Below are 27,278 nucleotides of genomic sequence, written 5' to 3' on the forward strand. Positions count from 1 at the left end.
TTAGGTATTTTCTAAATAACAATACGCTTGACTCCATTGTAATAAAATACTTTATTTTCCAGCCAACCGACGTCCGTTCAAGTAGGTATACGTTGTAAGATTTTTGTTCAACAATACATCAATTCGGTTTGAAGTACGGACAAATTATACATCAAAAGTTGAAATCCAGAATGAGAGTTTCATCGAAACACTGGGTTTCGTAAATTGAGTCTTTTTCTGACATTCATGTTCCAAAGTCTAGCTGGTGACTTCATTCAAGAGTTCAGGATATGATGAAACAAGGCTTTGTACTGTACTGAGTGTAAAGTCGCTAATGTAGAATTATACGTGATATCAACCACTTAAATTTTAAAGATTTTTTACAAGTCGCTTATGCCAGAAGCGATTGTGAATACCTTATAACATTACGTAAAATAACATGCTTCACCTTCAGTAGAAATGAATGAATGTGTGGGTCGCGAGTCAGTCTTTCGAAAATATGATCATGATGAATCAATGTAGACTTTTTGAGTAGCAAATTGAGTATTCACAATATTGCGGCGCGAGAATTTATTCCAAAGGAGCCCGTGCTCGCCAAAATTATAAACACAGTAGAGAATGGGAGATCTAACTGTTCAGTTATCATTTTTTCTACCAGAAATAGGGCCTATAGCTCCATTACACTCTATGATAGATTAAATATATACATATGCATTCAAGTTTTTAAAAGTGTTAGTGTTTAAAAAGGATGAAACATTGTACTAAGTAGCAACGGTAAGCGTGGCTCGTGTGCGTTTGATGTTACCAGTTTTGCAACTGTTAACGTTGCTAGCAAACCTAAGAGAGTTTAATGTTTCGTTGTAACATTCATCTAGAGGTGAAATATTCAATAACATCAATGTCTTTGAATTGCCACCTAGGGATGGCATTAACAAATGAGTTAGTTTTGAGTTTCTGTATGGTACGTGATCTTGTTTTTTGAGAAGAGCCAAAATGACATTGCCCAAATTTGCTAACGATTTATTAATGTTTTTAGTTTCAGTTGTTCTTGCTACTTCGTCATGACGCAGCTTTTCAGATCCAGCTAAATCAACTAAATTCAAGGTACCCGTACATACCTCGTTTCGTGTTTTATGGGTTCCTATCAGTTTTATTCTTGCTACAGAGTGGGACCTCGATGACCTGGTGAAAAGTAAACAGAGTAAAAAGAGGTGTATATTACTTCGCAAAACATATTTTCTAGTTGATCGTACAAACCTTTCATTTGACTGTGTTGCGGCAACTGCTCTATTTCTCTGAGCTGTTTTCAGACAATTTTCCAACTCCTGAGGAGTGCATATCTCCTCTACACGTAGATTACTGACGTAAATATCGGTCCCTTTGGAATCTGTCATACGAATTTCATGCGTTTTTTGATAGGAATCGAGAAGATCCACAATATGTTCATTATATATTTCGAGAAAACTAGCTTCGATTCGATACTCCCATCCAAGTAATTCAAATTGCCTTTTTTCTTCAAAAATGTGTTTCACCTGCAGAAGATAAAAACAAGCTTTAGAATCGAGCATGATGACAAAAACAAATAGCGGCGTCAGTTGCAAAACTTAATATTTACGGTTCTTGGTATCATCCCTGCATCTCCTTCTCCTGGGCCACCTTCCATTGTGTACGTTTTTCCAGAGCCCGTTTGGCCATAAGCAAACACGCAGACATTGTATCCCTCGAGTGCAGATTGTACCAATAAAGCAAGCTCTTCGAATATAGCTGCTTGACCAACATTCGGGGGGAAAACTTTATCAAAAGAAAACTCCTGTTTAGTTAGACGAGGTCGTCCACCACAGGTCGATGCCTCTGCAATTTCTGATCTTCCCACTTCTATGGTACATTCATCAGGAAATGCAATTGAGCATAATCTATCAAAGAAAATCGGGGTCACAAACATATCTCAATTTCCTATACTTCAATTGCTGTGTATCGAATAGCAAAATCAGCTTGGATCTTCTGCATTAATGAGACAGCCTCTACTTACCCTTTACATGATTCTTTGTCAATCCTTGGCCTAACCCGGCAAAAAACTCGAATATTTCCCTTCAATTCCTGAATACAATTATGGAGGTGCCTTCGGTCCTTATCCATTGTATGCACCATGTTTTGTAGATCTGCATTCAATTTATTCAGTTCTGTTAATGTTTCTTTATAAGATTTATTTTTTAACTCAAGGGTTTCAAGCTTTTCAGTTCTTTCGTGAAGTTCGACTTCCTGTTTTTTACATTTTTCCTGATAACTGTGCAAGTCTACTTTTGTCTTTGACAAAGCATCTTCCAAACTCTCATGTTCCTTGCTAAGACTCTCCCAATTATTTTGCAATGTTGTGTTTTTATTCTGCAATACCACAACTTCCAATTTCAAATTCGAGCACAAAGTTTCAAATTTTTCTGCTTTTTCTCTGTTATTTGCTTCACTTTCCTTTAAAATATCAATTTCTGATTGTAGCTGGGTATTTTTTTCAATAATTGAATTGATCCTCTCTTTAGTAGTGGCTAATTCACTGCTAGTCTGTTCTAAGCGCCCCTTCAAATCCCATTTGGGTTTTTGTTTGGATACCACTTTTGAAGTCGCTGCATTGCTTGAAACTGTAACTGCAGCATTTCTCAATATTCTAGTATTGACAGGAGCTTGTGATACTGTTTTAATATTAGGTCGTTTATTTTCAACAGTCTGCGATAATGTTCCAGGTCGTTTAATTCCTGCTTTTGTTGTATTTACATTTCTTGTTATTGTAGCAAGTGTCTTAGCCCGTACTACTGGTAGAGGCCGTCGCGGGGGCAGTGGTTCTTCTGTGGATTTTGACACCACACTCATTGTACTTTGAGCTTTTTTCAAGTTATCTGCAGCATTGCTGCCGTTAGTTGATATGACTCTTTTAAGAGCTTTGTCTGTTTCAATTTTATTGCCATTAGTGCCTGATGCTGAATTCACATTAGAAGCGCTGATTGCCTTCTTCAGAGTAAATTTGGGCTTTGGCAGTCGTGATTCCATCTGAAAGTGCCCCAGTTCAAGATTGTGTCATTCAAAGAAACCAAAACATGCTGGTTTTGTGAAGAGTTGTGCGATGCATTACTAGCACTGAATAGAGGCTTCCTTTATATCATATGTATAGTGAAGATAAAGGTATTTCCGTTATTCTGCTCTCACTGGGCTATGAAATTGTAAACCAGTGTTTTGCAAGCAACGTAAATAAAATGACACGAATGTTTATGACTTCCAATCTAGAAAACCTGATGTTCTTATGCTTTAACATCATGACCAAATAAAAAATATAACAGACCTTAGTGAGTGAAATATCCGAATAAGATACAGCAGCTGCAGCAGCTAACTCACAAGCTACTGTTAATTCTTCATAACTTATCTATTCTTTCATCGAAGTAGATTGTTTCAAAATTATAATATCTCGAAAACTGAAAACCTTGCGCTCCTAGTTAACTATTGAATGATTCTCACAGAAAACTTTACGTTGTAAACGGACTTCAGCAACACAGGAAACGGAGAAAAACGCTATGAAAAGTCGGTTACTATTTAAAATTGTGATCATTTGTCAAGATCTGTGTCCACCAATAGTCAGACAAGCTTTGGTTTATCCTCCAATCGGAGAACTTTGCAGTAATCTGAAACAAGACGATGTTTAGGTTGAGCTTTGAAAGCTCTGTGACGTGTGTTTAATAAAAAACTATTTACTGCTCTGAATTAAAACAATTCATTTGTAACTGTATGATTGAAACCAGAGATCGTTTGATGTTAATTAAGATTTATTTCATTCAAACTTACCCAAAATTAGTGGTGTATGATAGTGCTTTTACCTGACATGCGTATACCGTTCTACTGAAAAGTTTCATATATTTTCTCATACGGGGCGTTATAATCGCTTTCAGCAGCTTTCAGTAGTCGTGGTTTGTGAAAATAGATAGGGGTAGTTGTCTTAAAGGGTTGTGTTCTGCTTGCGATCTGTTTACGTTAATTCTACATAATTACACAACATAATCATGGATACGGACGAAGTTGCGAAGTTGGAGCATCTGTCTCTTGTGTCAAAAATATGCACGGAATTAGAAAACCATTTAGGTTTAAATGACAAGGATTTAGGTATATAACATGATTCTACTTTTCAGCTAACCTAATCTTACAGAATGATGTTGTAATTTGTCAATTCAATGATCATTTGATTGAACGATCTTCACTATTTAATGTTACAGCTGAGTTCATAGTCGATTTGGCGGAGAAGAATAACAGTTTAGAAACTTTCAAAAAAGTGTTAATCGAAAATGGAGCAGAGTTCTCGGTGAGTTACCTACCCTTTAGTTTTTCCTACTAAATTATTGATCTATTTTATGTTGTTTTCAAATTGACATAGTATTATGTAAACCAAGTAAACTATTTATTTCATTATCATTTATCTCACCTTTTCTTTTTCAAACTAGGATTCCTTTATGGCAAACCTGCTACGAATAATACAACACATGAAACCGTCACGACAGTCAAGTAACAAATCTCTGAGTAATCATAATAGGCAGGATGACTTGTCAATCAAGTTCCCAGGGCTAGCGATACCAAATGAATATTACAAACTGCAGCCAATCAAGGAGGAAAAGGATGAAGATATTGTTGACGACGCCATGGCTGCCCTTGAAGCTCTTGCACCGTCAGGTTCCAAAACCAGCCCTACCTCGAGGAAGGAAGAAAGACCCATCATTGAGAATAATAAGGATAAGAAAGACAAAGATAAAGAAAGAAAAAGAAATAGATCCAGAGATCGCAAAAGAGAACGATCAACATCCCACAATCGAAGGGAAAGAGACAGAAGGCATAGGTCAAAATCAAGGGAACGATTGAGATCCAGAGATAGAAATCGTGACAGAAAACGACAGAGATCTAGAGATCGAAAGAGATCTAGATCCAGAGATGCCCGTTCTAGGTCTAGGACAAAGCGATCCAGATCTCGCGATCGTAAAGATTCTAAACGTGGTAAACGACAGGATTCTGAACGCTCCAGATCTCGGTCCATGGAAGAGTTATCAGTTGATCCAGAAGTGGGAAAAATTTACACTGGAAAAGTAGCTAACATTGTTCAGTTTGGATGTTTTGTACAATTAGAGGGTTTGAAACGAAGGTGGGAGGGGTTAGTTCACATTTCACAGCTCAGGAGAGAGGGGCGCGTCGCTAGTGCAAGTGACATTGTCTCCAGGGGTCAGAAAGTCTTGGTCAAAGTCTTGAGTGTTGCCGCCCAAAAGGTAATAATTTTTTTCAACAATTTCCAAATCTTTAAATTTGGATACTAGTTTAGTCAGTAACATCTTTTGTTCTGGTTTTGATGTCATCTTTAATCTTTTCACTGGGCACTAGGTTTCTCTGAGTATGAAAGATGTCGACCAAGATACTGGACGAGACCTGAATCCTGTTGTAAGTATAGCTAAGGCCGACGAAGACGAGAAACATTTAAGAAACCCAGATCGGCCTACATCTTTGCTGGAACTCCAAGGACATTTAGATGAGGACGAAACATATTCTAGGAAACGAGTACAGAGATTATCTTCGCCTGAGAAATGGGAGATAAAGCAAATGATGTCAGCAGCCTGTATTGATAGGTAATTACATTTTATTATTGTTATTTTTATAAAATTGAGAAGTAGCTAACTTTTGTTGTATCAAAAGGTTTGAAACCAGTTGATTGGCTGAACAACTTGCAAATAGGCGTTCGTTCAATCATTCTCTGTGAATTATTGAGATATAGTATTAATAAAAGGTTTACAATCAACTTGTTACAATGATTTATATTACTTGTTACAATTTATAGGAGCGAGCTTCCTGAATTTGACATTGAAACTGGAATTCTACCTCGTGAGGACGATGAAGAAGAGGACGTTGAGATTGAGTTGGTGGAGGAAGAACCACCATTTTTACATGGGCATGGTAGAGCTCTAGGTGATTTGAGTCCAGTTAGAATCGTAAAAAATCCAGACGGTTCGCTTGCACAAGCAGCTATGATGCAAAGCGCATTGGCAAAAGAAAGGCGAGAGCAAAAAATGCTTCAGAGAGAACAAGAAATGGACTCTATTCCTGCGGGACTCAACAAAAATTGGATAGATCCTTTACCCGATGGTAAGAGATATACAATCATTATTGTTAACTTTCATATGTTTTGTAACTCTGCAAAACTAATTCCTGTGTAATTCTTGCATGTTTACTTTAGCGGAGAGTCGAACATTGGCCGCGAATATGCGTGGTATAGGATTACAAACCCAGGATCTTCCTGAGTGGAAAAAACACGTAATTGGTGGCAAAAAATCATCATTTGGTAAAAAAACAAATCTAACTTTGTTGGAGCAGCGACAGAGTTTGCCTATTTACAAACTAAGAGACGAGCTTGTTAAGGCAGTAACAGACAATCAAATTTTGATTGTAATCGGAGAAACTGGCTCTGGGAAAACTACGCAAATTACTCAGTATCTGGCGGAAGCCGGTTTTACAACTCGCGGAAAAATTGGTTGCACCCAACCAAGAAGAGTCGCTGCTATGTCTGTAGCCAAAAGGGTCGCCGAAGAATTTGGTTGTAGGCTAGGACAAGAAGTTGGATACACAATACGTTTTGAAGACTGTACTAGCCCCGAAACCAGTATAAAGTACATGACAGACGGTATGTTGCTACGAGAGTGTCTCATGGATCTTGATTTGAAAATGTATTCCGTTATTATGTTGGACGAGGCCCACGAGCGGACCATTCATACAGATGTGCTATTTGGTTTATTAAAACAGGCCGTAGGCCGTCGTCCAGATTTAAAGCTAATAGTTACTAGTGCTACTCTTGACGCTGTTAAGTTCTCACAATATTTTTTCGAGGCACCAATTTTCACCATTCCTGGTCGTACATTCCCTGTTGAGGTGATGTACACGAAGGAACCAGAGACTGATTATTTAGATGCTGCGTTGATAACGGTGATGCAGATTCATCTGCGTGAACCACCGGGGGATGTTCTATTATTTTTAACTGGACAGGAAGAGATCGATACCGCTTGTGAAATTTTATACGAAAGGATGAAGTCTTTGGGTCCAGACGTACCTGAATTGATAATTTTACCCGTTTATTCCGCGCTGCCTTCCGAAATGCAAACGAGAATATTTGAACCTGCTCCACCTGGGTCACGAAAAGTGGTTATAGCAACTAATATTGCTGAAACAAGCCTAACAATCGATGGTATATACTACGTCGTTGACCCAGGATTTGTTAAACAGAAAGTTTATAATTCTAAAACTGGAATGGACAGCCTTATCGTTACACCGATTAGTCAAGCCGCTGCTAAACAGAGAGCTGGCAGAGCTGGTCGAACTGGACCTGGGAAATGCTACAGATTGTACACAGAAAGGGCTTATAGGGATGAAATGTTGCCGACTCCGGTACCCGAAATCCAACGTACCAATTTAGCTACGACAGTATTACAACTGAAGACAATGGGGATAAATGATTTGTTGCACTTCGATTTCATGGATGCACCACCTGTCGAATCTCTGATCATGGCATTGGAGTCTTTGCATAGTTTAAGCGCTCTAGACAACGAAGGGCTCCTAACAAGACTAGGAAGACGTATGGCCGAATTTCCATTGGAGCCAAATTTGTCAAAGATGTTGATCATGAGCGTCCATTTGCAGTGTTCAGACGAAATATTGACCATCGTGAGCATGCTCTCTGTACAAAATGTCTTTTACAGACCAAAAGACAAGCAGGCACTTGCAGATCAGAAAAAAGCGAAATTCAACCAAGCGGAAGGAGATCATTTAACGTTATTAGCTGTCTACAATTCTTGGCGAAATAATAAATTCAGTAATGCTTGGTGTTATGAAAACTTTGTGCAAATAAGAACACTGAAAAGAGCCCAAGACGTCCGCAAACAGCTGTTGGGTATAATGGACAGACACAAACTCGATGTGGTATCCGCTGCCAAAAATACAGTCAGAGTACAAAAGACCGTCTGTTCAGGATTCTTTAGAAATGCGGCTAAAAAGGATCCTCAAGAAGGCTACCGAACTCTGGTGGATAGTCAAGTGGTCTACATTCACCCGAGCAGTGCATTGTTCAATAGGCAACCTGAATGGGTAATTTATCACGAGTTAGTCCAGACCACCAAAGAATACATGCGAGAAGTGACGACAATTGATCCCAAATGGCTGGTTGAATTTGCCCCAGCATTTTTCAAGTTCAGTGATCCCACAAAATTGAGCAAGTTTAAGAAGAATCAACGATTAGAACCACTCTATAATAAATACGAAGAACCAAACGCCTGGCGTATATCCAGAGTTCGACGGCGCAGAAATTAAGACTGATTCTGTATATTTGTTGTAGCCATGCTGCTTTGTTAGTGGTGTGTTTAATGTTTGTGTACCTTGACTTAAGATGCCTTGGAGGGATCTACATTCTTTCCATATCTCTTGACAACATTATATAGTCGGAAGACTCGGAGCATAAAAAATTAGCATTGAATTGTATGTATCATGAAATTTTTATACATCTAAATACTACATATGCATATTGATCGATCAATATGACAACTGATTATAATACTTCTGCAAAAAAGTTGCGCATAGGATTGTTTGAATTTTTATTCTGAATTCTTTTTTCAGAAATGACCCGTTCAATACAATTCACGATCTCGCAACATATTTTGCAAAGATTAAATTATTTGTTCTTATACATAACTCGTTGATATTCAACACACCCTCATAATGCGATGTATGAGATTTGCTTTGATGAAATATAGTCAGATTTAAATGAAAAGGAAAATATCTCCAATCGATTTTAGACTTATTAATATTTATTGTTCAACAAATCATAAGTTGTGTACAAGAAAAAATAAAAAAAATATTTTCTATTGTGTTACAAATAAATATCACTCGCTGGTCAACTTAATAGAGTACGAATACAGCTTCTCAATTTCCCTAGCTATTATAGTTCAGAAAGTAAACCTATTAGGTATTTCAGATCCAGCCAGATCTTTGAAGAGATGATTCAAGTTCTTTTAAAGATTTCATCAGACATTTCTTTTTGTGTGAAACTGAGCCAGGGAACATGAGTTTGTGGTATTCAAGCTGTTGAGAATATGAAATATTGTAGGGTGTTTCTTAAGGCTAAAGAATAGCGTAGCAGCATATACCTAGAACTCTTCCATCATGAATCCATAAGCTGTACAATGGGGACACTGGGATATGTCAATAAGGAACACCGTCTGAAAGATATGAAGAAGAATAGTTATTCACACAGATTATTAGATGTCAAGTTTCATTACAATGGTACCTGGCGGTGTTTTGGGCAGTTCGACTTAATCCTTCCCCAGCCTACAAATCCACAGGCCTTACAGAGAATATGGCTGTAGGGGCGACAGCATGAGCAATTGGTAGAAGTCATTTCACGGATCACTCCCCGACCCCTTCCCAAAGGACTGGACTGCATTTTCGAATTCTGGAATATACTATGGGCTTGTGTAAGTGCGTGTAATTATAGTTTTTATGAATATATAAATAATGTTCTTTTCATTGTTGGTGAGTGTTATCCACCATGTGTCTTCAAATTTGTGCGCATAAATTGCACGTGTTGCGGCGATAGGCGACTATCCCCGACTTTGATATGTTATAATTTGAGTACGTCAGATAATTCAAAACATTGCAAGATTCGTCTTTGACGTTAAGTGAAGTTGATGAATTATTTATTACACTCACCTCCTATCGATGTTAGATTAGTGATACTAAACTTGATCTTACTTATCACTGTAAACAACATTCACGCATAATGCGGAAGCAGATACCTATTTCAAATTTTTCGGTTGCAACTATTAGCCAACTTCAAACGGAATTGCATTTTTAGCGCTTCCGGTATTCAAGATTGATACCAATGCAGTTGTATGGAACGGTGCCGATTTGATTGGCAGAAATAAAATTTCGGTTCACCACTAAAGTAGAGAAAAAGGTTTCTGAGGATGAAATTACACTCTGGTATCACTGATTATCATTTTTATTATCATTTTTATTAAGTATGATTAATATAACAATTGGAAAAACAAATATTTTATCATACATCAAATCATCACATGCAAGTAAAGGACATTTATGTATGTATATTCAAATACAAAAATTCACAGCACAACGTTAATTGGCGAATAATGTAAAAATGTAATAGCTAATTCAAGTAAACGTTACATTTTTCGCTAATACTACTGATACAATATACTCACGAAATCAATTTGGTACTATTGATTACCAGGATACAAACTTAGACTTAGACTATACATATTAAGTAGCATTTTCTTACAGAAGAACTTCGTACGATACTTTAAAAACATCTTTCGGTATGAAATAATGATCATCACAATAACGCGAGTAATGAAACTATTTTCCTACAAATAAGGATCACGTTAGTGCTGAAAGAAATCAAGTTCCACGATCGCTTGTGATCCAGTAGCACATATTTATTTTTGATAGTAGACGTGCTAATTTTTTCATTTTTTACTAGTTGGAATCAATGTAGCTAAAGTATTCATGAAAACATTTCAGATCCTACGACCACATTACATTCTTTCAAGTGAAGAATATCCTGAAGATTAATAGGCCACCCAATTCTTTGCGCGATATAAATCCGGTAAATTAATTGAATGTGAGGGGCAGATAGGATAGCAAATGACGTTTTCTTAATAATTACAACAAGCGATCTTAAACGAAGTTGCGTAAAGTATAAGGTGCATGAATGATTGTGATTAGTTAGTCGTAACTTATTACAAAATTAGATTCAGTCAAAACATAAACGTGGTTTCTTAAGTTGTGATAAAAAATTAATAATGAAGAATAATCGGGAAGAAATTGAATAAGATTTAAAAATTATTACCTAGATCTAATATAGGTATACTTTGATAAACTGCCGTTATGGAAAATGAAAAATTATATCAACAAAATGCGAATATGGTCTCTCAGAAATTGAGAATAAATGGTTATTACGATGATTTTGGACGCGTAAAATAGCTGCATATGAATTTGATGGGCTGCTGCATCCTCCCATTGTGTCTTAGACCTGGTAGAAGGAGGATACTGTTCACTGGGAATGAAACAAAGAAATATACAGACATACAGACAAAAGTAAATATAATGTATCAAATTTTACCATCAATTTCTACTAATTGCCTAACAAGGCTAGTGGAGTGACAATGAAAAGACCTTGGAATAGTTCTCCATTAGTTAATGTAGCAAAATTAATATTAGACCAAAACTTCCAATTAAACTAACATCCATTTGAAAAACCAATGAACCGTTCCAGAATCTATTTATAACTAGGACTTTGTAACTGGCAATCATGACAATCTTGATACGTTAATCAGACTTAATAAGAGTTTAATTTGTTTCAGTTTTCAACTGATATGATTACCACTCTGGTCTCGATGAATTCTCAAAAGCTGGGAAATAGTGCTTAGGAAAAAATTAATTTGGACTGCGGGGATCACACAAATGATATGAGTAGTGTAAGAGTTCGCTAGGTAGTTTGCGACCAACTGTATGGACTATATGGACTAAGAAGTACAAGCAAATATTAACGAGATGACATACCTATGACATACATCAGGAACAAGTTGTTGACTGTATTTCCAATCAGTGCAAGTACCACAAGAACTGCAGATATCACCCCGTAATACTGTGAATAATGATAAGAAATTATTCATCTTGCAGTGTGGGTCAAACCAGCTGATAAGACAAGTGCTGAGGTGAGGAGCATATCCAGTATCAAAAATTTGTTTACAAATCAAATTCATCAAACAAATATGAATACAAAGAACTACCATGTAACTCACCATGTTGGCATGATTGGTTCTCGCCCAGAGGGCAGTTTTCCATATATTTTGCATTTGTAGAAATGCATTAGATATTCTTTGGCATATTTCATCTAGCTTACGTTCTTTTTGACCAGTCCAACTATTTGCAGAGAAGAATGTGGAGATCAGGATTGGTCCGAGATAGTCACCTAATGCCAACAACAATAGACCCAAAGATGTGACTGTGAGTATGGCTGGATCCATGAACCATAACAACCTAAACAATAGAAAAACCTCATCGAAGTCTCAAAAAAGCACAATGATTCTTTTAAGTCAAAACTTTTTGTGAAGACAAGCAGCAAAGTGACATATGTATTGTTACCTAGGTGAAACTCACAGAAAAATAGATGTCGTGATTCCAAGTATCAATCCAGGATGCCAAGACTGTTCCCACAAGAGAATTGAATTTAATGGTAGAATTACCTCCCGCCAACATTCCATCTGCCTTTTGAGCTGCTTCATGTGTTTATCCTAGAATATAACAATGTTAATACTTCTAATCGTTTGGTTGGGCAGATTCAAAGAGTTCATTGATTTTTTAAATGGAAGGTCCCACAACAACGTATCTATAGGTACGCACGTACGCAGTTGATCTAATAACGCAAAATGTAGCTATAGATATCACATAACTGTAATAATAGCGTGATCAAACTGTCGCAAAAATTACCTTTTCAACAGCTGACGCGTCCGGCATGTTGTCGCTTTTGAATTACTTGAAAATTTTTTGAAAATTCCAACAGCCAAATTTATCAACAAAACACGCAGCTCGGGACTAGTGTTGGTACCGTATGAAAATATTCGTGAGTGTTTGACGGAAGTCAACGATTAAAACCGCCATACCACGGAGTCAAAATCCAAATTCATTTATGGTTTTGTTAACATTCATACTCCAATATTCCTTCACTTTTCTACATAAAATAAAGACTTGATGATATTTGTCAGTAATACAACATTCTTGAATTGAAAGAATGTAGGAATTATATGAAACAGTTTAACGTCAACTGACGTTTGGGTATTTCTTTACTTACCGCCCATCGGATTGGCCGAGAATTCAAAATGTTGGTTATTGCAGGCGATGCTTTGCTGCTGCCGCTGGTGATGGTGATGGTGATGTTGTGACGTTAAAGCTTTTGCTTCAGCAATACCAGTAATTTCTCATACGCAGAAGAAATTCTGCGTTCAAATTTTGTTTAAAGTAACTCTATCATGGCCACGATGAGCTCGGTGAGTAAAAGGAAAAAACATACGGATCAGAATGTCTGATTAAACATGACTGAATGTTTGTTGTTTACATTCCCTCGTTACTGCATGAGATTTGGTCAGATCACAACTATCTACGACACGCCAAACATGAGATATTAGGCTACACAATTTGGGTAGGACGACTTAACTTGCCCTTGATTTACCTGGAGGTTTCGGTGTTTTAGATATCAAACGTTGAAAATCTCTCGCCACAAATAATTCGGCGTGTAGTCAAAGAGATGACCGACCTGTCCAATCAACCTCCTGAAGGGATTCGAGTCATACTAAATGAGGAGGATGTAACTGATATCCAGGCCATCATAGAAGGACCTGGTGAGATATGATTTGCTAGCCCTGCTATATGGTGTTTTCTATTACATAAACTGGAGGCAAACCGCTGGTTGATTTTAGTAATAAAAATGAGCATATTTTTCTTTTAGTCGAAGCGCTATGTAACTAGATGATTAGTGACATTTTGTATATTAGGCCAAATATGTTTCGCTAGCAGATATATTGAATTGTCAAATAGGTTTAAAACCCATCTATCTGATACTACAAGCTCGTCCATTCAATGAAGTATGTACCTTATATTTATATACAATTTCATTGCAGCTGGCACTCCATACGCCAATGGATTTTTCAGAGTTAAACTCGCTCTAGGAAAGGACTTTCCGCAAGGACCACCCAAGGCCTTTTTCTTAACAAAAATATTTCATCCAAATGTTGCAAAAAATGGAGAAATCTGTGTGAATACTTTGAAAAAAGATTGGAAATCAGATCTCGGAATACAGCATATATTATTGGTACAACTCTATTGTTTTGCATTATTAACGAATTGAATCGCCGCCAGTTTAATCAGGTGTTATTGAGTCTGGTAATATAGCTTGCGAACTCTGATTTCAGACAGTGAAATGTCTACTTATTGTCCCTAACGCCGAATCAGCTTTGAATGAAGAAGCAGGTAAACTACTTTTAGAAAGGTACGACGATTATTCGGAACGTGCCAAGATGATGACTGAAATTCATGCGCTGGTAAGTTGCACTTGATTGAACATTCAGCTAAATAACCAAAATATGAACTGAACGACTTCGGCGGCAGGGTGGTGGAAAAGGAACTAAGGCAGGCCTAGAGAGTTCTGCTTCCTCCAACAGCGACGGTCCTCTGCCAAAAAAGCATGCGGGAGACAAAAAGTTGGCTGCAGAAAAAAAGAAAATATTAAAAGACAAAAAAAGAACACTCAAGCGGTTATGAAGGGCTGCAAATATTACCCTTGTTTTTGGTCTATTAAAACTTTTGTGTGGCCAAGCTGTCTTATGTTGTACACAGACACTTCATATTAAAAAAGAAAAATTTATTATATAAAGATGACTGACCTTGTTATTAGGTAATTAGAAAGAATTTAACTAGCATTAATGATAAAGAGAAAATGTAAGACTCTTTGGCTGAGAGTATAAGTTAGGAAAACGCTAATTTTCTGTTTCAATCACACGGTATAGGTATATCTCTACGAGTGCAAAAAAAAAAATAAATAAAATAAAGAATTAAAAATAATTTAGGCGACACCACCTGGTCGGCATGGCCTTGGACTAGTTAATATTTTTACATATGTACAGAAAAGTATATTATATGATGAAACTAGATTACTTAAATTAAATCTAAGCTACTCTAGAATTTTACCTGTTACGCATCGTCACGCGATTCCAGAGTTTACGTTACATACATTATACGCTCGTCAAAGATCAGTGCTGCTCCTTCATAGTGCAATTTCATCACGGGGCAGGATATTAATCGACTTATTTCTCTTTTTTCATCTCTACTCTTGAATAGATCACTGTACAATAAAACTGGGATTTAACTGTCTTGATAACAAAGCTTGAATCTGCGTGTAGTGAACAGTCTTGTGACTGGCTATGAATTATTTCATCTCAAAAAATGGACTGTAAAAATTTAGTCCTTCATTTGGCCCTACATGGTCCTACACATTTACGAATAGAGTTTATCATTATTATTTCACAGTGAGACAGATTTATTTTTTTGGCTTATTTTAGAAAAATGCTACAAATGATTTGTTCAACGAATTTGCTCTTTTCTATGTCAAAAAAGTGTCACACTTAAATCCAAGTTTGAAAGTGAAACAACAGTTTGTTTTTTCTTTTTTGTAAATTTTTGATTCTGCTTGAAATTTAGAAGTTTGAATAAAATATTTCCAAATCATTGAAACGATTTCGCTAGATCGCCTTCCACCACATACCTAAAATTCTTACCGCTAATTTCAGGAATGGTTCGATAATAGAAGGAGTAAGTTTATGCACTGTGATGTAGAAGTTCATGTGCGGAATGAAGGAAAAAGTAACGGTGGAAATGTAATACTAATGAGGAAATAACCACGCATTTTGATCGGAATATTCTTTTTATTCAAAAAGATTTTGAGTATTTTTCGTTGATCAGTCTTGCAGTACTGCATCGCAGTTTGTACGTCAATCGTGTATGAAAATACACATTGAACACCATAGTTTGTATGGTCAAGGGCATAATCATGGTCAAACAAATAATTAGATATTCATTTCTGACCTGATTGATTAATATGTTCACAGCCTCTATCCACCATAGGTAAAATAATTATTACGGTGGTAATTTATATCTTGCACATCGTTATTTGATAACGATAATAATTTATAGTTTACTATGGCATGAAATTAAAAAAATCATCATCAAAATACATTCACAAATTATTACAAGTGTTTTAAAGTAATAATATTGTTGCGTACTGTGTAGTAAGGATAACTGAAGTATCGATTATACTGTAATTGAAGAGTTATTATTCAACTATCAACGACTAAATAGGTAATTTGGTACATTCAAAAAGTCTCTTTTTAATTTATTTTTTAAATGGGATATAATCATACGAAGGTCGCTCACATACTGGTAACGTTGTTTTAACAGTGTCAACTTAAACATCTATTCAGGGCTATAAGCACATTACGTACTTTGATGAATAACAACTTTTGAAGAAGAATTTTAGTGTATTTTTCGATCAATTGTCACACACGCACGATAGTACATCATACAAAATCCATACAGCCTTTGTATTATTATGTCATAAGTTTTATATGTTCATGTATTAATGAAAAAAAAGAAAATATTTTTCTTTCAGCATCTACAAACGGTATCTTGTTCCTTTACCATTAATTTATCGATTTTCAGTTATTATTATTTCTGTTACTAACCCTAAGAGTAAACGTCAGATTAAATATAAAATACCCATTTTTATGAGAAAATCAATAACTTCTTTTTTTTTCTTTTGAATATTAGTTTTTTCTGATTTATCAATATTATTTTTTATTTCAACCTTTCTCCTTCACTATTTTATGATTTTCAAAATAATTGGGAATAAGAAACACGTCATGTGTTATTTCATACGAAAACTGTTAAATGAGATGCACGTGGTAAATCTATATTATCTTATGTTACTTCACTTCCTTCACATACGCCTCCAGCTCTGCGTCCAACTCTTCAGCAGTTGGGGTCTTGGCTGGCGTCCGGCCACCCCCCCTGGTTCCACCACGTCTACCCCCAGTTCCACGACCTGAAAAATCAAAATAATAACACGTGAGTAGGAAATTTTTTTCGTAACAAAAGACCATTACATCCTGAACTTGTCCACGCAAACATCAATATTTTGCAGGCCCAATCTTACCTCGATTTGAGCTGGCACCACGTGCGCCTCTGAAGCGCGGTTGTACTCTTTGTGTAAAGTTACCGCCAGTTAGCCTACTCCCTCCTCGAATCGATGAAGTCACAGGTATTTCTGAGGTAGCAACTTGGATGTTCATTTCACGACCTGAGGAAATTTTTTTTTTACAAGTTTAAGTCAAATTTGGGACTATACAGAAGTCTCAAGGAAATCCTCATACCATCGAGAGGTACGCCATTATATTGTTTCATCGCTTTGATAGCATCGGCTCTCCTTTCAAAGATAACATCTGCCGACCCCAAAGAACGACCTGATCTATCATAGTGTACTGCGGCTGATTTCAATGGTCCAAATTCACTGAATAATTCCTATTATTCAGAAAAAATAAAAATTTTCAGAATCATTGCAATACACTGGCACTTATCGTAGATTTAAAACAATTACGTTTATAAATACAAAGAGCATGACAAACATTGTTATTAAAATTATTATTACAGTTCAGACCAATACCGACTTAATGATGAATGATTGATTAACAAGCAAAATTGGAGAGATAAAATACTGTGAGCAACAGAATAAGAACAAATTACCTGAATATCGGAGTCTGAAACCCCAAAATCCAAATTTGAAACCAACAGCTTGGTTGTGCCTGTGCCACCGATTGCACCTCGTCCCACTTTCTTTACTCCGTCGAACATATCATGCTTCCACGCACTGTTTACATCTCCCTGCATAAAAAAACAGGATAAAATAGTTTTTCAAACTCAAGACATTGCACTCCTAAAAATGTGTTCTATTACCAATTGAAATAGGAACACAGCTGAATACCTCATAAACAGTACATTCAATTGACGCTGTGTTGAACATCATATTTGGGCAATCGACTCAATCATAAAAAAATTGGCAAAAAATTGGGAGGGGAGAGGAGGGAACAAAAAATGTACAATAACAACGCATGGGTAGAAAATATTTGGACGAGAACAAAACTACAATGTCATACATATGGAAATAGGACTATGAATAATTTTTCGCAAGTTATATGTATACGTTGACTACAAAAAATTGATTTCCGCTATGGAGTTGGCAAAATTGCAGACATGTAACGACAAAACGCGGGTACACATTTTCATTGATTTATTGTTACATATTTTGGATCAACTTGTTTTTTGGAAAGTCAATTTAGGTTCGGTATATGAATAGCAGATTGACGCGAATAGGAATGAACGGAAATTCTATAATAAATATTTTCAGAACAACCAAGAACGCGTTAGGGTATTTTGATGCTAATACGGACGGATTACCAATTATACACCATCCACATAGTTGAATGATAATGCTGAATTTATGCCCAAGCAAATATTCGGGTTAATTAAATTCGAACCAGACATTCTGGTAAAGAATTTCAGTGATAATTACCCGAGTGTATGGGGCGGCCGAACGGCCAATTCCACCTCGGCTTCGGCCTCGCATCACACCTCCACCGGTTCTTGGCGCGCCTCTGACTCCTCGTCTAGGTGAAGCTGTCCCCCGACCTCTTCTTGCACCGCCTCGTATTCTACCCCCTTTATTTTGCTTGATGATGTCGTCAAGACTCATTTCGATTTTATCCACCATCTTCATTTACAATAATTATCTCTTTTCAACGCAAACTCTAAGAAACAAACCTCACGTCCTCACCCTGTTTTATTAAAGATGGCAGCGGTGACCGGGAACGGCGAAGAATCGTGCAAGGGACTATGGGGAGGCGTTCTTAAAATGGCACAAATATTGTTCATTCCGATAGAGGGCATTAATAGTCATTTTGTTGAGTTCTCATTTTATCAATGATAATAATAATAACAATGCTGCTGGTTTATTATCATTTTAGCACCAAGCCTAAAATGCATTCGATCGCAAACAAGCTCATTTGAGCCTACCTCACATTCGTAGTCGTCCTGACCCTTATCAGTGATCTGTGGACCTGACGAACGTCTCAGAATGTGCACACACCTGAATTCAATTGCATGATGAAATCCAACGATACGCAAATTCTGTTAACAATTTTTTATTGAGTAGGTGTGACTCACTATTCCATATAATTACTATGACGTCGTTTACCATTGTAAAATATAGAGTAGAGGTTCATATTAGATATCTTTATTTTATTCCCTTCCCCCAACTTTCCATTTCCAATAGCAACTTGCAATACTGAGAAAAGTTTGCATGATTTCATAATCCTATTGCGCAGCTACTGGATACACCTACCATAGGTGAACATAAATTATTGTTGGAGGCGAAACTTTGATTATTAATTATTGATATAGATGGGGTTTTAATGACGAAAGAGTTATCATTTTACGTAATCATAATTTTATATGTATCTTAAATTATTCTACACATATTAATAATGTTGTTGCATAATGTGTAATATATTTATACCAGCTACTGCTTCCAAATTGTATTCTCTTATAGCGAGACCCCTTTGTTTTTCTTCTTTTTTCTTTGAAGCAAAATTTTGTTCATCAACGAAAAGTAGTTGACATTCATACTTTGATAATTGAAGTGAATTACTTTTTCATTTTCTTAAATAGAATTTTAATACAAAGAAATTACGAATGGGTCTAATTATTATCATTTTAAAGATTGATCTACTCACAAAACATGTTCACTGCGATAAGAGAACATAATTTGAGGCATTTAAAACACTTCTTAACTTATAACTAATACATTTAGGACTCCTAGATTATATGACGATATAATGTAACTAAACTAACACAAGAACACTATGTTTTGCTTTCGAAGTTTATAGACGTTTGTAAAAACAACTTAAAAATGATACGCTCTACATATTTTTCTACGCTTGGATATGCGCTAAGATCTATTGTGAGTTACTAGTTTTAAACTGTGAACAGTTAGTAGATATCTTCAAAAAAAATCAGAGAAATTTAGTGAGTAATATTAACTATTATCAATATTACAGATTTTTATCGCGATAAAGTTGAACTTCAATGTTTGGAAACAGATAGTTACAATGCAGTGAAAACATTTATAATGTTGGAAAGTTAAAGTTAGAGCTTAAGCACGTTCACCACGGATTCGCCGAGCCAACTGGATATCCTTGGGCATAATGGTGACCCGCTTGGCGTGGATAGCGCACAAGTTGGTATCTTCAAAAAGGCCGACTAGATAAGCTTCCGATGCTTCTTGTAGGGCTCCGATTGCTGCGCTTTGAAAACGAAGATCGGTCTTGAAATCCTGTGCGATTTCACGAACCAAACGCTGGAATGGTAATTTTCTGATCAGCAACTCCGTAGATTTCTGATATCTTCTGATTTCACGAAGAGCGACAGTTCCTGGCCTGAAATTTATGACATATAAACTTGACTTGATGCCATACCACACCCCTAGGAGAATAATTCATGACTGAAAACATTCTTTATGATATTAAGAATAATTCATACCTGTATCGATGGGGTTTTTTCACTCCTCCAGTAGAAGGTGCGCTTTTACGTGCGGCTTTAGTAGCAAGTTGTTTACGGGGTGCTTTTCCTCCCGTTGATTTACGGGCTGTCTGCTTGGTACGAGCCATGTCTAATGAGAAAAATACAAATGGTAGGAAAATATTCAGTCCTGGAATTGCAACGATTGTTATTAAACAAGTTTGAAATTAAAGTATCAAGGTCAGTCTCTATTTTGAAATGCTATGAAGAAAAAATTTAGGTGCAAAGGTCAGATTGGCTCGTCGCATTCATACATATGAGAAAAATTACAGAGTCTACGTCAGATTAATGAGTCAATAGTTTCCCTCCAAAACCTTTCACATTGACAAAATGGCGGTGAGAGTACGATTATTACTTGGGTAGACGCCATGTAGACGCGTTTGTCATGGATCCCAATCTTTCTTAAATTATTACTTCTCCACAATGTCCAATGCTCAAAGGATTCGTTCGATGGTGGAACAGACGTATTTTGGGTAAATATTGAGCCTATTAGAGGATAAACGGTGAATTTTACTTACCTCTTGATAATCAAAATATCACGGTAACGTTCCTCACGTAGTTAGGGCACTGAAGGACACCACGAACAACTGGCAACTGAACTCGGCGGTACAATTATCAACCAAGCTGACGGAACGAAGGGGTCAGGAGCCCGCAGATTGGTTTTCCGTTCCCCCCCGCCCGGATAAACGATGGCTTTTCCTGTGCAGCTTCATCTAGCCATGCTGATTGGTCTAAATCGTCTGGGACGAAAGGCGCATGGAAGAATTACGACGGTGAAGGAGGAGTGTGACTTATAATTGTGAACTGTCAAATGTCATTCCCGAACGAATAATAATTTTAACCAAATAATACCAGTGAATAATGTTGAAACCAAAAGCTCTGACGCAGGTTCTTAGCCAGGCGAATACAGGAGGTGTTGAAAACACGTTGTAAGAATAATTGTAGACTCAAAATATCACATACGACCACCACGCTTGTGATTTGTATATTGAAGAAGAAAATGAAAATTGTAAGGCTACTATTTTGTTTTCAAATGCGTTTTCTATTTTCCTGAATACAGATTGCTCAGCAGGGATGGGGGCCTTCTAGCCTATAGCGGCTATGGAGACAAAGATGCCAGAGTTACCGCTGCAATAACCAGCAATATTTGGGCTGCATATGAAAAAAATGGTCGAAATGCTTTCAAAGAAGATGAGTTACAGTTCGTACTTATGGACTGCATGGTCAGTACTCAGAGCTGACTAAGTTATTAAACATTACTTTCAAGCAGTAGAAAACCTCTATTTCTAATTATTTGTTTTTCAGGAAGGTAAAGTGGTGGTTACTGAGGTTGCTAATCTATTGCTCTGCCTGTATGCCAGAGAGAATGTTGGATTCGGCCTTCTCAGAGAAAAGGCACAAGCTCTAGCAAAATATCTAGACCAACCATTGAAAACAATAGCTAGTATGCCTTGAAGGCAAGATAAATGAAATTAATATTTGGTTATCTTTTTTACTTTCAACTTGTTATATTGATATTAATTATTATTACAACTATTTATCAGATCTCGTACTTTGTACTCTTCTGCCTGTATTTATATGAACATTATATTTCTGATAAATCGAATTTACCATCAACCTTTTTCTTGAGACGGAATGATAACAGTGGAGCACATCGCAGAATGATTATGAATGGATAAGAAAACGTTCCATTCCTCAAGAACTTCATGTATTTGAAAAGAAATAGTACATTCGTCACACCACTCTCCTTGATCGACGATTTCCAAAGACAGCTGGCGTTGGGTAAGAAATTCAAATTTTCCACAATGCGTGGATTTAGCGGATTTTATATTGTAGAAAACCTCTGAATTCACAGGGGAATCTAGCGGATTTCCAAAATGTAAGTGTGGCAGATAAGACGGGCATGGTGAGTGAAGTAATGGTTGGGCATTTTATTATCATCTATTTGTTTGCTAGATGCATCAGAGAATTGAGGTATGTTGTAATATAAATTTCACATACTGTAGTACAGTATGTAAAGACTTTACTGCTGAGACTTAGGTGCTGAAGAAATGCACATGGAATAGCCAAGGAGGGAGATACAGAGGAAATGGAACATAATGGAAAGAAGTTCAGAAATGCAGTTAATCCAGAAGACGAAAAAAACTTCGACAGAGTTGGTAAGTTGCATGCATTGATTTTCACTATTAATCTTTCCTTAAACTTTGACCATCCTTCTTTTGATTCCAAACAAAGCTAATTAGAGATTGACATATGCTTATGTATGTACTTTGAAATGTAATTTAGTCTGATTTAATGTGAATCAATTATGGGCATTAGATAGTTTTTTAAAAAAAGTAATGAGAGTTGGGTAAAAACATTGCCCATAGTATTAATTCGGATAATTTTAATTCTAGTTCATATAAATATCACAATATCTAAATTTTCTCGTGCATAATTCAGTACAACTATAGACTAACGGTGAAATATAATTGAGAAAGTATCCAACAATAGATATATTTAAAATAATAAACATAGCGCTGTGGTTGACAATTCATAAAACTTGTGGTCAAACACAACAATTGATGTTTACAACATTCTTACTCAATTGTGCTGCATGCTGTCATTTTTCTTAAGCCAGATACTGAAACAATTCGTTCTTTATTTTTGTGTTTTTGCCATGTCATTGTCATAAATACTACTAATATTATTACTTTTATTATTATTATCATCATCATCATTATCATTTTCATCATTATTGACATTATCATCATTGTTATTATTATTGATAATAATAAATAGAAATAAGGATGTACGGTACCAGTCAATGACAATTGTTTCATATAACTGCTGCGCTGCTTTTGGATGGATGATCTTAAGATTAGTTATGTATGCAGTTCTGTAAAACGGATGGTACATTGGATATGGAATCATGAAGTAAGTCTGATAATAAGTTCTGAGATGACCTTATCGTCGCATGGCCTAATATCATTTAAACAATAAACAAGACATACTTCATGTGTCCATTTGTACGTAGATTTATTCATCTATGGACATTAAGTTTCATCCGTGAGGTATTATATATTTCGACGACCATATATTATACATCATTACTTACGATGCTAGAGTTGTTCATGTAATTAATAATTGAACAAGTTGGTCATTATAATTTTACTTAAAAATTAGCTCGTGTTGAACCTCATTTTGGGTATAAATTGTAACATATGTTTGTATAGCGGCAGTGCAGTGATCGTACATAATTTAGATGATCTGAAATGATAATTACAAATGAGAACGTGAAATATATTTGTAGAATGAGAATTATTGGATCTACTAGAGAATGGTTGTCCTACTATCCAAAATCTATATGAAAAATGGCGTGTACTTTGCTATATCATAAATATTTTTTATTCCATTGATGTGACAAGACGGCTAGACGCCATTATTATATATTTTATCATTTTAAACAATACCAATGTAGACAAATTATGTCATTCTTACTGCGCATACTTTCTATTTGAGTATTTATCATTGATATTCGAAATTTGAATTATATTTCAATTAAATATCAAGCAAAATGACTTAGGTCTTTCTCCAGTTTGAGTAATTAGATATTCATGATCATCCCAAGTCGCATTTTAATGGATCATAGAAATCCTATGCTGTTTGGACACATGTCATGGCCCTCATTCCCAAATCAATATCAATTATTCTTTAATCCTGAATATAATTCAAAAGTCAACATTTTTAAGATGAGTTAATTGTTCCAGTATCACTGATGAATATGTTTTGAGCTGCACGCACTAATTGTGATAAGCTATTCTATAATTATCAACATTCCATAATAACAATTTATCTCAAAAATTCACATGAATATGCTGTATACTCGAAACTGAAATGAACAACATTCATCTACTACCATCTAACGTCAAACATAAAACTTTAAGGTGTCAATTAAATATTTAATACTCTTACCTAAATTTGAGGAGCTCATTAGAATTAATGGTATTTTATGTGTAGATGTTTAATGAAAGTGCTTATATCCAGCTCAAACTGTTGCTAAATTCGAGTGTCAGGGTCGAAAAGCAGAGGAAGAAGAAGCCCGTATCTACTTCAAGACTATGAATCAAAAATCCAACAAAGGATTCTCTGTAATACCTTGATTAGCGTGACAACTGTTATCTTCCATTAAAACAATATGTTTTTTTATTCAAGGATGAATGCTTTTTGTTTTTGAACTGAACGAATGGGTCATGTCCTATCACTCGAGATCTATATCATAGAGAACCGTCTTGTTAACACTCAGGCAACACTGTTTATTCGATATAATTTTTTTTTTAAATAACAACAAATGCTATACCATACCCTTTTTCCTTATTATTATAGTATCTTCAGTTTTTAGCCTCTGCATTATAAGGTTTAACGTGATTTTTTCCATTTTTTTTTCTAGCTCTTTGTAACTTTTTTTTTGTCATCGATTATTCATTACCATACTATTTATTCATGAATGTATCAATGTGTGTATGTATGCATGTTTTTTGTGGGACTAAAGGGATTTATATATTTATACGCTACATAAAATTTTATTATTAGAGCTGCTAAGATAAACAACAAACAAAAAAAATAAAATAAAATCAAATAAAATAAAAATAAAATAAAACAGTCTTCATCTTGTTGCTGCAACGTTGGTCTAGCAGGACTAGATTTACATTCGTGAACCCTTCTGCTGTAGAACCTAGAATAGAATCGTACACCCCTAACTTATTATTTGAATTATAGCATAAAAATTGTTTTTTAAATCGCTCACTGTGCTGTTACTTTTTTGGAAATGTGTAGCTACCAACAAAACGCGAGTAATTTTTTAAAAGCAGAAATTGCCCCTGGTCCATTAATCGGTGTATAAAAATATAAAAAACATATACGTTACATCAGTTATTATCTTTTTCTTCTGTTATAGATAAGAAGTCTTATCTACCGTATTAGATCCCAGACAATGGTTCTCACAAGAAGCAATTGGGATCATGAGAAAAATGCGAAAAAATTTGTTACAAATTGCGGTAAGGACATGTAGCACCGACGATTACGTTAATCTCGAAATTAATGAATCCGTTATAACAAACATGCAACAATGAACATGCAAGGTAGGGAATTAATGTAGTAACCAAACCAATTACAATTGAGAAAAAATAATTATTTATTCGACTACTAGCATGCAGTACAATAATAGTTGGAAAAAATTATCATGGAAATACTAAGAGACCACATGCACTCACAGATCAGCTTTGTGGTACGATATGTCAAAAAAATTAGATCCCAATTGATGAAACGAATTTGAATCCCTCGCTCGAAGACTCATGTTTGAAGAGTGTGAAACGGATTTCAGGTACTGAGAGTTTACTGAATTGTAACTATTTGAGAATTATCTAAATATTTTTAATTATTAATTTCACAACGGATTTACTTTTTTTTTTTATACTATTCGGGTTAACTCATGCACGTTTGTGACTCTTGAAATTGTATGTAAAATAAGACAGTAGCTAAAATTTATCCGTTTTTAATATCAATATCTTTCGGAAACAATAACTACAAAAATGGTCAGACATATAATTATAAAAGTATACTAGAACTATCAGGTTAAAATCAACATTGTAGAATTCATCGATTAATTACTGCTAGAGAATTATTGAGATTCAAGGTAAATTTGATTTGTCAACAAAACACATTCGTAATTTTTGTAAAAAAAAAATGTATAAAATCAGTTCCATCAGAATACTACAGTATAATTTTGACTAAAGAGTAAATCCTCTACAGCAGACCTATATTTGCTAGTGAGGAAAAAATAAGATCTAATGACACTGGAAAATAATGATTTTATAACGCTGCAGTGTGTAGGCATTACGTGTAAGTCTACAACCAGATAAACGCCTATTCACAAGAATATGAAACATGAATCATGAACCATTACTGCTGTGACTAGGATGGGAATGTAAGATGTTTGCATAAGGTGTTGGTACCTTAACACGATCAGTCGCCTCCTGTTCCTTGCTGCTGATCTGACTAGCTCCGTACTCTCGGCTTACGACACACAGGAATTCTGCCTGATCTTCGTTTCCGTAGTTGTACTGGGAGCCGATATTGATGAGCTGAAAATGATTGGATTAATTGATGACTACAAGCAAGTTCAATATAAGCATACAACCTGTGCAAAGTAACTCACCTGTTCAAATTTCCATCCATCAGACATGGTGGATACCATTTGTGTGAGTTCATCTTCATGGCATTGCAACACCCTATATACATATTTCTTGGAGTCACGCATAGGCCTTGTATCTCTTAGGATAATTCGTTCTTTCACCAATCTGATTAGCTCTGTGATATTATAGAACTCTGCCTCCTCTAGAACGCCTTCCTCTGCCAAGTCTTTATTGATGACAAGCTTACCATGACGCAGATAATTCAGAACAGGGCTGAAGTAGATTGGATCTCGGTCAATCAAATACGCTCCGGTTTCATCCTACAAAGGAATGGGCAAAATTCAACTGCATGTTCTGATAATTGATTTGACCCTGGAAGAGGTATTGGCTGATTATTTGTATGGATCTTTTCAAAAGTCCCGGTTGTTTTTTAACGTAAACTAACCCTATCGGAGATCAGGTCTGAGTCCTCCTGGCACAGCCGATATAGAAATGAGTTTGGATCTCTGGCTAGTGTTGTTCTAGCTGTCAAGAAGTAAGTACCACCGACGTTTAATCTCACCCACTGATTGTTACAACGTTTAGGCAAACTATTTTCTGTCACTTTGTGGGAGTTTGTGTCGCTAAACTCAGCCATCTTCGGTTTGACAACTGCTCTTTACATTTCCGGGTCAGGAGCTCCTCGTTCTACGGATACACATGACGGACATGAAGTCGTTGAACCACTTTAAGACATTCTGAATTATTACTGTGATAATTTTAAGAAGAATTTGCCTGAAAAAAATGGATCACGTATCAGTATATTAAAATTGTTAG

At 35.8% G+C, this 27,278-nt stretch overlaps 9 protein-coding genes across 11 annotated transcripts; 3 read left to right on the forward strand and 6 right to left on the reverse strand.

Annotated features, from left to right (window-relative positions):
* Positions 1-32: 32 nt before the first annotated feature.
* On the reverse strand, positions 33-3,862 carry LOC105693758 (protein claret segregational). The gene is made up of 6 exons (XM_012413884.2): positions 3,805-3,862; positions 3,308-3,644; positions 2,009-3,018; positions 1,595-1,892; positions 1,237-1,511; positions 33-1,161 (listed from the first exon to the last, which is right to left on the reverse strand). Exons 3-6 carry the CDS (start codon positions 3,016-3,018, stop codon positions 741-743), a joined length of 2,004 nt encoding a protein of 667 aa, XP_012269307.2. The 5' UTR covers positions 3,308-3,644; positions 3,805-3,862; the 3' UTR covers positions 33-740.
* A 24-nt stretch (positions 3,863-3,886) lies between these two features.
* LOC105693819 (ATP-dependent RNA helicase DHX8) lies at positions 3,887-8,511 on the forward strand. Its single transcript, XM_012414005.4, has 6 exons — positions 3,887-4,119; positions 4,230-4,315; positions 4,455-5,264; positions 5,377-5,618; positions 5,828-6,132; positions 6,224-8,511. The coding sequence occupies exons 1-6, from the start codon at positions 4,020-4,022 to the stop codon at positions 8,341-8,343; spliced, it is 3,663 nt and encodes a 1,220-aa protein (XP_012269428.2). The 5' UTR covers positions 3,887-4,019; the 3' UTR covers positions 8,344-8,511.
* A 412-nt stretch (positions 8,512-8,923) lies between these two features.
* On the reverse strand, positions 8,924-9,868 carry LOC125500553. The gene is made up of 2 exons (XM_048653530.1): positions 9,317-9,868; positions 8,924-9,248 (listed from the first exon to the last, which is right to left on the reverse strand). The coding sequence occupies exons 1-2, from the start codon at positions 9,470-9,472 to the stop codon at positions 9,177-9,179; spliced, it is 228 nt and encodes a 75-aa protein (XP_048509487.1). The 5' UTR covers positions 9,473-9,868; the 3' UTR covers positions 8,924-9,176.
* A 146-nt stretch (positions 9,869-10,014) lies between these two features.
* Positions 10,015-12,708, reverse strand: LOC105693822 (ADP-ribosylation factor-like protein 6-interacting protein 1). The gene is made up of 5 exons (XM_012414009.3): positions 12,541-12,708; positions 12,211-12,344; positions 11,853-12,090; positions 11,611-11,695; positions 10,015-11,104 (listed from the first exon to the last, which is right to left on the reverse strand). Exons 1-5 carry the CDS (start codon positions 12,565-12,567, stop codon positions 11,004-11,006), a joined length of 585 nt encoding a protein of 194 aa, XP_012269432.2. The 5' UTR covers positions 12,568-12,708; the 3' UTR covers positions 10,015-11,003.
* LOC105693821 (ubiquitin-conjugating enzyme E2 S) lies at positions 12,537-15,330 on the forward strand. Of its 2 annotated transcripts, none has more exons than XM_012414008.3 (6): positions 12,537-12,673; positions 12,946-13,097; positions 13,301-13,448; positions 13,728-13,918; positions 14,019-14,147; positions 14,215-15,330. In XM_012414008.3, exons 2-6 carry the CDS (start codon positions 13,080-13,082, stop codon positions 14,365-14,367), a joined length of 639 nt encoding a protein of 212 aa, XP_012269431.1. In that variant the 5' UTR covers positions 12,537-12,673; positions 12,946-13,079; the 3' UTR covers positions 14,368-15,330. The 2 variants fall into 2 exon arrangements, with proteins under 2 accessions (XP_012269431.1, XP_012269430.1); XM_012414007.3 differs by lacking the exon at positions 12,537-12,673 and adding an exon at positions 12,702-12,843.
* A 631-nt stretch (positions 15,331-15,961) lies between these two features.
* Positions 15,962-18,534, reverse strand: LOC105693820 (THO complex subunit 4). Its single transcript, XM_012414006.3, has 5 exons — positions 18,227-18,534; positions 17,401-17,538; positions 17,031-17,178; positions 16,814-16,957; positions 15,962-16,702 (listed from the first exon to the last, which is right to left on the reverse strand). Exons 1-5 carry the CDS (start codon positions 18,428-18,430, stop codon positions 16,584-16,586), a joined length of 753 nt encoding a protein of 250 aa, XP_012269429.1. The 5' UTR covers positions 18,431-18,534; the 3' UTR covers positions 15,962-16,583.
* A 608-nt stretch (positions 18,535-19,142) lies between these two features.
* On the reverse strand, positions 19,143-20,951 carry LOC105693813 (histone H3.3A). Its single transcript, XM_012413995.3, has 3 exons — positions 20,808-20,951; positions 20,251-20,380; positions 19,143-20,147 (listed from the first exon to the last, which is right to left on the reverse strand). Exons 2-3 carry the CDS (start codon positions 20,376-20,378, stop codon positions 19,865-19,867), a joined length of 411 nt encoding a protein of 136 aa, XP_012269418.1. The 5' UTR covers positions 20,379-20,380; positions 20,808-20,951; the 3' UTR covers positions 19,143-19,864.
* A 123-nt stretch (positions 20,952-21,074) lies between these two features.
* LOC105693814 (ragulator complex protein LAMTOR2) lies at positions 21,075-21,895 on the forward strand. The gene is made up of 3 exons (XM_020856869.2): positions 21,075-21,218; positions 21,350-21,512; positions 21,595-21,895. Exons 1-3 carry the CDS (start codon positions 21,151-21,153, stop codon positions 21,742-21,744), a joined length of 381 nt encoding a protein of 126 aa, XP_020712528.1. The 5' UTR covers positions 21,075-21,150; the 3' UTR covers positions 21,745-21,895.
* Positions 21,896-22,660: 765 nt separating this feature from the next.
* Positions 22,661-27,193, reverse strand: LOC105693812 (BTB/POZ domain-containing protein KCTD5). 2 transcript variants are annotated; one of them, XM_012413993.3, is made up of 4 exons: positions 26,908-27,190; positions 26,486-26,782; positions 26,283-26,411; positions 22,661-25,003 (listed from the first exon to the last, which is right to left on the reverse strand). In XM_012413993.3, the coding sequence occupies exons 1-4, from the start codon at positions 27,097-27,099 to the stop codon at positions 24,974-24,976; spliced, it is 648 nt and encodes a 215-aa protein (XP_012269416.1). In that variant the 5' UTR covers positions 27,100-27,190; the 3' UTR covers positions 22,661-24,973. The 2 variants fall into 2 exon arrangements, with proteins under 2 accessions (XP_012269416.1, XP_048509484.1); XM_048653527.1 differs by lacking the exon at positions 22,661-25,003 and having other exon boundaries at positions 25,445-26,411; positions 26,908-27,193.
* Positions 27,194-27,278: the final 85 nt, after the last annotated feature.

The sequence above is a fragment of the Athalia rosae genome, chromosome 4 (assembly GCF_917208135.1).
Source record: "Athalia rosae chromosome 4, iyAthRosa1.1, whole genome shotgun sequence".
In the NCBI taxonomy this organism is placed as follows: domain Eukaryota; kingdom Metazoa; phylum Arthropoda; class Insecta; order Hymenoptera; family Athaliidae; genus Athalia; species Athalia rosae.

Coding starts and splice junctions, on each gene's coding strand:
- LOC105693822 (XM_012414009.3), bottom strand. CDS start 12,567: ATGCCGGACGCGTCAGCTGTTGAAAAG. Junction 11,696..11,852: donor GAACCAATCATGCCAACATG/GTGAGTTACATG, acceptor CATTATTCACAG/TATTACGGGGTGATATCTGC. Junction 11,105..11,610: donor GTTCCTGATGTATGTCATAG/GTATGTCATCTC, acceptor TTTCATTCCCAG/TGAACAGTATCCTCCTTCTA.
- LOC105693812 (XM_048653527.1), bottom strand. CDS start 27,099: ATGGCTGAGTTTAGCGACACAAACTCCCACAAAGTGACAGAAAATAGT. Junction 26,783..26,907: donor CAGACCTGATCTCCGATAGG/GTTAGTTTACGT, acceptor ATTCCTTTGTAG/GATGAAACCGGAGCGTATTT. Junction 26,412..26,485: donor ATGGATGGAAATTTGAACAG/GTGAGTTACTTT, acceptor AATCATTTTCAG/CTCATCAATATCGGCTCCCA.
- LOC105693814 (XM_020856869.2), top strand. CDS start 21,151: ATGTTGAAACCAAAAGCTCTGACGCAGGTTCTTAGCCAGGCGAATACA. Junction 21,219..21,349: donor GGAGGTGTTGAAAACACGTT/GTAAGAATAATT, acceptor TCCTGAATACAG/ATTGCTCAGCAGGGATGGGG. Junction 21,513..21,594: donor TCGTACTTATGGACTGCATG/GTCAGTACTCAG, acceptor TTTGTTTTTCAG/GAAGGTAAAGTGGTGGTTAC.
- LOC105693820 (XM_012414006.3), bottom strand. CDS start 18,430: ATGAAGATGGTGGATAAAATCGAAATGAGTCTTGACGACATCATCAAG. Junction 17,179..17,400: donor TTTCAGACTCCGATATTCAG/GTAATTTGTTCT, acceptor TCTGAATAATAG/GAATTATTCAGTGAATTTGG. Junction 16,703..16,813: donor TGGTGCCAGCTCAAATCGAG/GTAAGATTGGGC, acceptor TTGATTTTTCAG/GTCGTGGAACTGGGGGTAGA.
- LOC105693821 (XM_012414008.3), top strand. Junction 13,919..14,018: donor GAATACAGCATATATTATTG/GTACAACTCTAT, acceptor CTCTGATTTCAG/ACAGTGAAATGTCTACTTAT. Junction 14,148..14,214: donor TGACTGAAATTCATGCGCTG/GTAAGTTGCACT, acceptor CTTCGGCGGCAG/GGTGGTGGAAAAGGAACTAA.
- LOC105693813 (XM_012413995.3), bottom strand. CDS start 20,378: ATGGCTCGTACCAAGCAGACAGCCCGTAAATCAACGGGAGGAAAAGCA. Junction 20,148..20,250: donor AAAAAACCCCATCGATACAG/GTATGAATTATT, acceptor CATAAATTTCAG/GCCAGGAACTGTCGCTCTTC.
- LOC125500553 (XM_048653530.1), bottom strand. CDS start 9,472: ATGCAGTCCAGTCCTTTGGGAAGGGGTCGGGGAGTGATCCGTGAAATG. Junction 9,249..9,316: donor ACTGCCCAAAACACCGCCAG/GTACCATTGTAA, acceptor CATATCTTTCAG/ACGGTGTTCCTTATTGACAT.
- LOC105693819 (XM_012414005.4), top strand. CDS start 4,020: ATGGATACGGACGAAGTTGCGAAGTTGGAGCATCTGTCTCTTGTGTCA. Junction 4,316..4,454: donor AAAATGGAGCAGAGTTCTCG/GTGAGTTACCTA, acceptor TTTTCAAACTAG/GATTCCTTTATGGCAAACCT. Junction 5,265..5,376: donor TGAGTGTTGCCGCCCAAAAG/GTAATAATTTTT, acceptor ACTGGGCACTAG/GTTTCTCTGAGTATGAAAGA.
- LOC105693758 (XM_012413884.2), bottom strand. CDS start 3,018: ATGGAATCACGACTGCCAAAGCCCAAATTTACTCTGAAGAAGGCAATC. Junction 1,893..2,008: donor GACAAAGAATCATGTAAAGG/GTAAGTAGAGGC, acceptor TTTCTTTGATAG/ATTATGCTCAATTGCATTTC. Junction 1,162..1,236: donor GCAACACAGTCAAATGAAAG/GTTTGTACGATC, acceptor ACTTTTCACCAG/GTCATCGAGGTCCCACTCTG.